This window comes from Pimephales promelas, chromosome 4, assembly GCF_988280905.1.
Source record: "Pimephales promelas chromosome 4, fPimPro1.hap1.1, whole genome shotgun sequence".
In the NCBI taxonomy this organism is placed as follows: domain Eukaryota; kingdom Metazoa; phylum Chordata; class Actinopteri; order Cypriniformes; family Leuciscidae; genus Pimephales; species Pimephales promelas.
Genome location: NC_142772.1, coordinates 29155544 through 29166755, shown reverse-complemented (window position 1 = coordinate 29166755; position 11212 = coordinate 29155544). Strand labels below are relative to the sequence as shown.

Sequence of the window (11212 nt, the reverse complement as noted above, 5' to 3'; positions counted from 1 at the left end):
GATAGATAGATAGATAGATAGATAGATAGATAGGTAGATAGATAGATAGATAGATAGATAGATAGATAGATAGATAGATAGATAGATAGATAGATAGATAGATAGATAGATAGATAGATAGATAGATAGATAGATAGATAGATAGATAGATAGATAGATAGATAGATAGATAGATAGATAGATAGATAGATAGATAGATAGATAGATAGATAGATAGATTTTGTGATTCCACTTTTATCCACTGGTGAGTGCAGTAGGCTTGGGTCAGTAAAATTCTGTCACACAAATCTTTGTTACTGTTAGTTGTTTAAAGGCACACATTTATAGTTGTTATATATATAGTGCCTTTAAAAACAACTAATGTATGACATATATTAAGAACTGTGCAGCTTTATATATATATATATATATATATATATATATATATATATATATATATATAAAGCTGCACAGTTCTTAATATATATCATACATTGATATTTATTGCACCGTCCAATTACATCCCGAATATAGACGAATCGACCAATCGCTCCGCGTATCCCTGCGCCATGAACTTATTTTGGTAACGGAAGTTTTTAGTGTTAAGACTTGATTGACATGGACATAGACCAATCAGCTACGAGTACGGCACATATTCCCTTGAGGCGTCAGCCAATGAAAAACAGGAGAGGAGGGGCTTTGTGAGATCCATGAGTAGAGTGGATTTGGGGTTTAAGAAGAAAACAAGGGTAAATTCCAGAGGTTGTGGTAAGTCGAAATGGCTTTTAAAAGTTTATTTGTTTAGTATTCTATTTGGCAAACTGACATATTAGTGGCATATGCGTAAAGATGCACAACATTCGATACGAAAAGTAGCTTGTTGTCAGCTGAAGCTAAATGTAGCAGCAGCATCGGCAGAGCCTCGAATAGGGAGCCATGCTTCAGGTTTGGTCCTTTCTTCAAAAGAACCGGGCTATGCTTTCAAGAACGGACAAAACCAGAGGCACGGTTACAGTCACAGCTCCGCTTCTGCCGCTGTACTTTTGTCAACGCGGGGATATGTCTTGTTCTGTGTGCGATTAGTTAGTTCCCACATAAACGTGAGCCGACATGTCGCCAAGAGTCTCTTCCACAATCCCAAACTCTGTGTCTGAAGAACTAACAAAACAATTAATACAAACACAACGCCCCGACTAAACGAAGTACTCCTAACAAATAGCTGTCTGGTTTCTGTTCATTTATTGCCACTATGATTATCTAGTTGCTGCTTTGGCAGGACCCCTGCTGTTCTGTTCGAGACGGACAGAGTCTGAGAGCTGTTTTCCTTTTGTTTGTGTTGGGCTTCACTTTCTAACACACACTTCCATTTTCTTTGTGCTGTGGCTTTAAACAGAATCACTAAAAGAAAAAGCCCACTTAGGAAGTTTAGAAATGTCACTCTGTTTTAAAGAGCGTGTATATGATTCAGTATGTTATGGCTTACTCAAGTTGAAATATTTTTGGGGGGTTGTTTACACCAGACTTGAATCAATATAGCAACCAAACTGAGAAAATAAGGATAATCTAACCAGGCAGCTTTTGATTAATTTCCTTTCCTAACTAATTTTAAGAGCTCCAGATACTCAGTCTAGCTGTCAGAGTGTGACAAAAGTTGAGCTCAATTATTAAGAGTGTGATTCTGAGCAGCTGGGGGCTGAAAGGGCCACCATGTGCTCATATGCCATGACAACAGTAACATAATACTAATGGCTAAAAACAAGCCCTTCTACCAGGGGCCTCCGGCTGAAACCTTATTTTAGCATATGTCCTGTGTTGTGTATTGTACTGGCAGAGTCATTTGTTGCCATTTTGTTCCTTTCCTTTCTTTTTTCTTTTCTTTTTTTGTTGTTGTGAGGAAGCACATGGTTTGACATGACTAAAGGGCAAGGCTCTTATGTTTTTGTTTTTTTTAATGTTTTAACTAAAGCTGTTCAATGGTGTGTATTGTTAATATTTGCCTCCGATGCAAACATATAGCCAGTAACAGAACTATGAATACACATTTATGGGTCCTGGGACTACAGTTCCACTCTGCTTGAATCGGGGGCAGATGCATGATTGTTTTTAAGATATAGTTACTGCACAAATTCCCTAATGAAATTCCTCATTTTTAATTTTTTCATTACCTCTAAAAAAATGAGTCAAGCTGTCTTTCGGTGCTAAAATAATACTTTTTTTTTTATAATGTTATTTTTTATTATTGTTCATCTGTGCTTTTAAAAACTGTACTTTACATATTTAAACACTTCATTGTGTGTTTGTGGACATGGGCAGCTTCTCTTATTGGGATCCCAAAAGCTAAGAGGGGTTCATTTAGATTAGACAGCAGGTGAGGGTTGTGGAAAGACTGTGTGAGATGAAGCATGTATTAGTTCAACCTGAAGTCTCTCGTCTCTCTTAAAGGGATACTTCACCTCTGGGAAGACAAATGTGTATTTAATATTGGTCATTTATATAGTAGAAATGTGATTATTTTTGAAATTTAAGTATTCTAGAAAAGGCAGAAATATTACTAAATATTTGAAAATATTACTGGTTTTCTACTGATACAAACTTAATGCTAAATCCTGAAGAATCCCTTTAAGATGTGGTGGGTTGTGGTTGTGGTTGTGGGCTGTGGTTTAGCACATAGTGTTGGCTGGTACTGTGTCAGAAACACACATTTTGGTGAAACGCACACTCTTGATTCAGTGCACGTTTTAATAGTTCTATGACCTAATTAGGGATGTATGCTTCATATATGAAAATAGATCAGTCATGGAAAGGGTTAAACTGGCAGCATGCTATGTACCAGTATTGATTTTTCATATTGAATTTGACAAGGGTTATAAGGGGTCTGATTCCATGTTTAATCCCACATTGATTTCCAACCTTACATTCAATTCTGAATACTGTAACAAACACAGTGTCGCTTTACAAATGAAGAATAGCGTCTAATCAGAGAGAAGGGAAGTTGGTCAGGGTGATAATATGAAATGCACAGTTTGTTTTCATTTTCCAAGCCGTCAACAGAGTCAGTCATAAAGAATCTTATGCCTTTTCCTTTTGACAGTCCAGAGACAGATTGTTTTTAGAGATCAGATGACCTGCAGATTTGAACATTTGAGAAAAGGGTGATTACATTACCGTGTACTCCATTTACATCAAAGGCTCTTTTATTGTTAAGCTTTGAAAGCCTGACACAGTTTTAAAAACACATTAAAGTGTGTGTGATGGAGAACTTTTAGTTATTTAACTCCTTTAGCCCTGAAGCCATTTTTAGAGTTGTTTTGTCTGAGAGACACACAACTATGAGTAAAGACTCATAGCTCCAAAACTATAACAAGGAGAGTCAAATCGTTTGATAGAACACTTTTCAATATTTTTGGAAATATAAATTACATTACATTTAGACATTCTCCTGCTGAGAAACTGCTGATAAATAACGCACAAATTGTAATAACTCTGGAAGGAAATATGGTAGTTGAAAAATTATTTTTTTGGTGAAGTCCCTCTACATGTGAGGTACATCTGGATCAAATTTTGTGGAGATCGCATAAAGTACTCAAAAGTTAGAGCATTCTGAACAAAGGTAACCTTTTTGTTTAGTCCTGACATATTTGGAAGGCAATAAAAAATGTTTTCTGAGTGACACACACAAAACTAAAGACTCCAAACCAAATAACTCCAAAACTATAGCAAGGAGAGTCAAAAGGTAGGTATCTTTTGATAGAACACTTCAAATATTTTGAATATATAAATTGAAATGTATAAAAAGAATACATGTATTCTTGTGTGTGTGTGTATATATATATATACAGTATATATATATATATATATATATATATACACACACACACACACACACGCAAGAATATATAAATCTTATGTTGTTTGGTGCAAGAATCAGTGTAAAATGAATATACGATATCTGTAATTTTGATTTCTAGAAAATATTTACATCATTAAAATTGCACCGTAATGTCACTCTTTACATTGTCGTCTTCTTGGCACTGGCTAGGAAGGACTGCGGATTGTACCACACAAGTCTTGTACATGACCATTCAGCAATCAGCACAGTTATAGGCATCTAAAGGTTTATTTGCCCTCAATTTGTCTTTACACTCGGTTTCTCTATCGGATAGGTGTTGTACTCAACCGGAGGTAGTGTTAGCGTTAATCCTGTCAGATCGTCCATCCATTGAGTGAGCATGTACGGTTCAGCCAATATGATTCTGTCTGTTAAAATTAACTTTTTCTAATAACAATTGTGGTCCTGGACACAGTGACATTGCACATTAAGATAAAATCGGATTTCCTCCAGCTCACAAAAAGCTCCTCCCACAAAAAAAACGTCACCGTGTTTACTAATCAAAAAGGGGTCTATATACTTTAAACCCTGACCTGGGGGGAACCGTCCGTAAAAGTCTATAAGGAGATGACGTGCTAAACTTAAACGTCTCATAGTATAGGAACGTGCAGGTGGTTTGGCACAGCTTATCCTTGTTCTTCTTTGACCTGTGTCTGTTGCTAAGACACAGTGGTTGCCACGGCAATGAGCAGAACTGAAGTGCTGAAATTCTTTCCATGATGCGGTGCCTTCAAAAGTGTTCATCCTTGTGGCCTGGACACAGGGTGACTTATTTACTTTAACATGCTTCAGGGGATCTGGAACACCAAATGTGAATTGAACAGATGTCACTAGTGTTCAATGATAGAAAGAATATGGTGTTTTTCTGCTTTTCAGAGTAGGTCTGACATGTGGAAAATGTTTAGTTCCTTTACACACCTATAAGTTGTGTAGTACAGATTCCAGGTAGGCTAAAGATTTTCATAGATTTTTCAACTTGAATAGCATTGCATGTTAAAAAATGTGTGTGATTTGGTTTGACTCAACTGCTATTGATGGATCTCAGTGACAGACATGCAGAAACACAGCAAGGAACTCATTTAGCAGGGTTTAATGAGCCCACAAAATATCCTCTTCTGCTACCTTTAGTCTGACCACACGTTTTCTTACAGCGGTTTGTTTTTTGGCCTTTGAGCCACACCTTCTCGTTGAGTAAAGCAGTTAAACACCCCAGCTGGTCACTGACAGTGTTGGAGGATGAGATGCTCACAACTACCGCGTGTGTCTGTAAAGGGATTGCATTCAGCATCTACTGCTCAGCTTTATTTCTTTGATTGCTGAATGGTGGCTGATGATGGTGATGATTTTTTTCCCCTCCTGATCAGATGGGGGAGGGGACTGCCTGACAACACCCCAAAATATGAACACCTAAATATTAATAGAAATGCCATATGCTGCTCTGCCACAAATACTCACAGAGACAGAGGCAATAAAGGGAATGGCTAAAGTGGATATTAATTTTAAAATTGACTAAAGATTGCATTTAATAGTGTTTTATTATTAGGGCTGTCTTTGATTAAAGATTTTTCTAAATAATCCACTTGAAGTCGTTAATTTAAGCCATTAGTCGACTAGTTTCACATTTAGGCCTAAATAAATTTAATTACTTGAATATATACTGAGGAGAATACTAAACCAATGAGGGGTTAATAGCCTATACTATATAGGCTTAATACTCAAGCGCACACGTGTAAAGTTTGCCGCAGAGCATCAGCAAAAGTAATGATTATGAATGTGTCGGGAAAAAAATACCATGGAGACATTTTAGTTGTTTATTAATAAGCTAGTGTTTTCTGAGTAAGTTTCGGCTGAAAAGTTGATGATGTTGATTCGCCGCCATCTCCTCAGTATAGTGAATGCACCTTTAGAGAGAAATCCACCTTTCATACGGATTAGATAAGCAGAGAGTATTTCTTTTCGATTTGAATTGGTTAATTTAAAAGTCATTTCAAGCTATCTTTAGATATATTTCTCATGTCTGTGAGGCAAGTAGCCTATACGCTGAGTTTCGGTTAATTTATGTCTTAAAAAATTCTATTAAACTAGATTTTGCCCTTGTCTTGATTATTTCCATAACTCATGATGTTCTTCGTTATTCTGCTGATGTTTCAGGTGTTCTGGGGTTTTGTGCCTGGGCATGGACCACCCTGTGCATAGAGGTGACACCATGTCCATCGGACTACACGACAGGTACTGTGCAATGTATGTAATTTCTTTCTTCTACACACACACACACACAGACACACTCGTACTTAACTTTCTCTCTCCGTCTCCCCTGTACAGAGACACATGAGTTCTCTCCTGCCTGGAGAGAAAGTAAATCTGTAGATCTGTTTCTGTCATGAACACATTATACACACATGTTCTGAAGTGTCTCAGTTTCCTCTCGTTCTCACACACACCTTAAAGGGCATATTGCAGGTTAGAGGACCCAACGAGTCAATGCATAGAAAAACAATGTAGGAACTAGATTTTCTTTAAAATATACGTATAAACACGCCACAGAAGCTTCTGCAGTCGTTTTTGTGAGAAAATTTTACTTCCGCGTCTGAAAATGGGCGTGGCGGGCGTGACGCAATGAGCGGGAGAGCGGTCGATTCACACAACAGGAAAACAATGGATCGCATGACATTTCGGACGCTGAGGAAATACTCGTATGACGGATCAAGCCATAAAGTTATGAGCCTGCTATGCTAAAGAGATCAGGGACAGGCCAGGATAATGTCAGACAGAATGGTCAGAGAAAAATTGACCTGTGATGTGAGGAGAACCAGTGGAGAACAGGACAGGTGCCTTTTAGGTGAGAGACGTGCTTATAGTATACACGTTCGCTAACGATACACTGTGCTCACAATACTGTACAGATTCTATAACAGGCCAGCAGACATTAGTATGTTTAGGGTAGATTTATATACTATTAAATGTATAAAAACTTTACTTGAGTATATTTCTATACTAAAAGCATAGGCTATACTCGGGTAAATTTTTAATACATATTTTTCACCTTGGTTATAACATAAACAGAACATTAAAGGTTTGAGTATTTAAACAACCAATTTTGTTTTTCAATTACAAGTTTTATTTAGGGCATGACATGACTAGTTACCTATATAACACTATTTGATGCCATTGGTAGTATACCACGATCAATATTCTTGCTTCGGCATACCATGTTGAACTCCATCATATCGCCGGGATGCTAATCATTTGATCTGAAGTGAACGACCGCGTTTCCCGAGCCGATGCAGAGGAGAAATCCCGTCTCTTCACCTGCTCAACCCGCACCAGGAACGAAAAATAGGCTATATAGCACCGTCCCTTTTATTGTAATGGAAACTTGTGGACTCAATCTTGAAGTCCTGACAGGCTGGAGTTTTTGCAATCTCCACAAACACAATAATTTACCATGACGATGATAAATTAAAATGCAAAAACTAACGATAGCACACTGACTGACGAGCGCTCTCACTGAACACCAGCCTACTCTCACTGAGCCGAGGCTGCGGCTCCCTGATATGACGTCAAATGACGCGATGTTGAAAAAAAGCCGTTTTTACTAGCAGTCCAAGAAACGCTCACTTTATCTTCTAAATTAGTGTCCTTATGTTGTTTTAAAACATTTTAAATCCTGCATTAACTTTTCATATGGTATTTTCATACAAGGTTATCTATAAATTTCGATTTTTTTTTTTTTTTTTTTTTTTTACCTGCAATATGCTCTTTAACCAGAATAATGTGAGCTGTCATCATGGAGGACATTGCTAAAACTGACATCCAGCTTTGTGTGTGTTATACATTCCTCTCAGGTGGTTCAGAGTAATTATTGACAGAATTTTTTATTCTTGGGTGAACTATCCCTTTAACTGTGCGCTTTAGTTATAGCTTTAAATGCTTGTGTGTTCACGCACTTGGGGTGCGGTGGTTCAAGTTTGTCTTTGTATCTCTTTTCTGTCATGACAGCTTCAGTTCACACTATGAGGGATGATATGAAATCAGTTGAAGCCAATGCCAATAACTGATATTTTAATATGATATGGTTGCTGGCATACATTTTCAAAAAGACGTTGCTTTTTACCAGAGTGGCTCAAGTGGGTTTTTTTTTTCCATTTAAATCCAATCAGTATGGAAGCCCATTTTTGCCGTAGTAAAAAAATAAATAAAAGGTAATTGTGATTTATATATTTGACAATTGCAACTTATTTTGTAATAATTACAACTTTATATCTTGCATTATGACATTACTCCCAATGTGATTTTATTTCTATTCTTAGTATAAAGTTTCTGTTACAATTTTTTTTTTTTTTATGTTGAGGCTGCCTAAAACAGGCTTCCATAAATCAGAAATACTCTCTGCCTGTGAATCATTTTGCATGGTCACGATTGTTGACATCCAATAGAGTGCCACAGGAATGAGTCCTAAAACCTGGAAAGGAGTTTGCATTTTTGCACTTCCACTTTTATTGGCCCAAAGTCAGTGAGTTTTTTGAACGGATATTTGGTTAAATCCCTGAAATAAGGTGTGTGGTCAACACAAGCTCAAGATATGTTTAGTTTTATTCTTTAATATAAAAGAAATAATTCACTACTCCTGAGTTGGGTCTATAAAAGTCTATCACACTCTTCTGTTACATTAAGGAGACTATTTAGATCTGTATCTTTGTTGTTTAATCCATTGTTACACCCTGTAGCAATCTAGTTCAGCTATACTAGGTGTGGGTGATTTTATTTCAAGATAACAATATATTTCACGACACGATATAGATATAATGAAATAGACCTACCTGAAAAACTTAAAAGCACTAGAAATAAGAAATACTACACTCTTAAAAATAAAGGTTTTCACAGTGATGCCACAGTTATCACGGTAGAGGCTATCTACCGTGATAACTAAAACTAAAAATCTAAATCTATCGGTTCATCGTGACTACTATATTGCCTACCAATAAGCTATGCAGATAAATGCTTTTGAAAATAGACATTTTAGGACATGAGATCAATCCGGGTACAAAAGCATATCAAACAGTGGTGTTTGTTTTTCACTCCAAATATACACAAATATTTATTTTTTACACTCTCACTAAATAACTATGTGGCGTTATACTAACTCAATGACTAGTTTTCACTCGCACAGATGATACAAACGTGTGTCATGGCAGGCAGATGACTGAGATTGGTGTTCTCTAATAGTCATGCCTGATTGTTTGCTGTCTGTGATGTGTAAATCACAGCAGAATTACACCATGAGTTCAGATCACTATAAACACTAAACACTCAATTAAACAGCACAGCTCTTGAAGTGAGCACAGCATGTTGGCTGGATACTTCTATATTGTGTTTATTGTACAGGAAAACAAAGACAACTGTGAATTTCATCGATCTGAGCCGACCTGCTGCCTGCTGAAATGTTACATGCACTGGCCTCGTTTTGTGTCTTCAGATGCCAAGTTGGCACTTAAGGGCCGAGCGTGTGGGCATGTGGATTTGTAATGACTCAGACCCTTGAGATCATCGGACTAAGATTCAGTCAGCTGGTGTGTAGGACAGTATTGACGGGGCTATTTCTGTGTTCTGTTGGTGGGATGATTTATGAGACCTGTAGCCAAGAAACATGCTCTCTTATGGGTCTTTTTAAGACGTGTATAGTGGTCCCCAAAACTATTCGGTCGCTTAAAGGGATACAGCCACCCTAAAATGAAATTTGTTATTTACTCACCCTCAAGTTGTTGCAAACCTGTACGAGAGTTTCTTTCTTCTGCTGAACTCAAAGAACGATTATATTAATTTATATTGTAATTTTGAAGAACGATTATAACTTTGGCACCATTGAGTTCCATGGTATTTTTTTTCTACTATGTAAGCCAATGGTGCCTACCCAATGGTTTACTACGGTTTGGTTCCAATTGTTCTCCAAAATGTCTTCCTTTGTGTTCAGCAGAAGAAAGAAACTCTTACAGGTTTGCAACAAATTGAGGGTGAGTAAATGATGACAGAATTTTCATTTTTGTGTGGTGTATCCCTTATTTTAACATGTCTTTGCATTGTACAAAATATCAAAGTGGCGTTCATTTTAAAGAAATGGACACTACCGGTCTAAATTACTGGGGCAGTTTTATTTTATTCAGAAACATTAAATTGAACAGTAAGAGTAAATGTTTGTTTTTCAAATAATAAACATTTAAAATAATGAATGTTCATTTTGACATTTCTATTCATCAATCATCCTGAAAAAAACTATCACAGTTTAAAAAATATTAAGCAACACAACTGTTTTCAACATTGATGATAATAAAGCTTCCTTAAGCACCAAACCAGCATTAGAATTATTTCTGAAGGATCATGTGACACTGAAGACTGGAGTAATGATGCTGAAAATACAGCTTTACCAATAAAATAGAGAAGGTTTATTTATTTTTGCAGCCCTGGTGAACATAAGACTTCTTCCAAAAACCGACCCTAAACTTTTTTTTGTACGGTAGTGTTGTTCAATCAAAATATTTCACAAAAAGTGTATTAAGTTTTTAAATGATGAAACAATAAGATGTATATGGGAACTTTATTTGTCAACTGTCTGTGGATCATGTTTATTTTTAGTGTGAAAGGACACCTTTGTGAACTGACTTCATACATCCACTAACAAATCACCTTGACTAGTTATGTGTTTGCAAAGTTTGCTCAGAAAAGTAGTTAGTCTCTTAGAAATTATCATTTGTTCGTGCTTATGTGATTGTCATCGGAAAGGTCTTAGTGCATGGTGATGTGCTTGGATGTCTTACCGGTATACTCCATATTGCTGGTTTCTGTCACTCTCGTAAACTCTAGCACACTCGGATCCTGTCTTTAAGCTGTTTAGGACCCTCAACCATCTGTTGCATATTTGTCGAGGTTGCTGTAGCAACAGCTTCCTGTAGGAGAGTCTGAACAATGTAATGGTGGTGCGGGTGGTTGATTGTAGCTTTTATTTATCCATTTTCCATTGAGGAAGTTCAATATTTGTTTGAAAAAGCTTGCAAAAAAAAGTGATTTACAGGGCAATGAGGATCAGGAGACTGAAAGTGATAGTGAGTCGTCTGACTCCATTGTAGTGCTTTCTCAAGTGATTTTTCTGGGTGAAGTTACGATGAGGGCGATGAGACATGATGAAGATGTTTAAGGCAACAAAAAAAAGTTAATTCGGGTTCAAGAATATTACCCTGACATCATGCAGTTTGTCAAAAAATGAGAAGTCTAATGACAGAAGGCTGTTTTAATAATAGAGAAGTGTATCGTTTGAAGAAAATTGTGAACATGAGTAATAATGATGCTTAA

The 11212-nt window shown here is 36.8% G+C and overlaps 1 protein-coding gene across 4 annotated transcripts in view; it reads left to right on the top strand.

Annotated features, from left to right (window-relative positions):
- Positions 1 to 599: 599 nt before the first annotated feature.
- The window catches only part of klhl13 (kelch-like family member 13), a 60413-nt gene continuing 49800 nt past the window's right edge, over positions 600 to 11212 (top strand). For 2 of the 4 annotated variants that reach the window (XM_039650024.2, XM_039650021.2), the window contains exons 1-2: positions 600 to 747; positions 6020 to 6097. In XM_039650024.2, coding sequence (XP_039505958.1) covers positions 6045 to 6097 — 53 coding nt within the window. In that variant the 5' untranslated portion in view covers positions 600 to 747; positions 6020 to 6044. Of the gene's footprint in view, positions 748 to 6019; positions 6110 to 11212 lie in introns of all 4 variants that reach the window. The other 2 variants (XM_039650023.2, XM_039650020.2) reach the window with 1 other exon arrangement.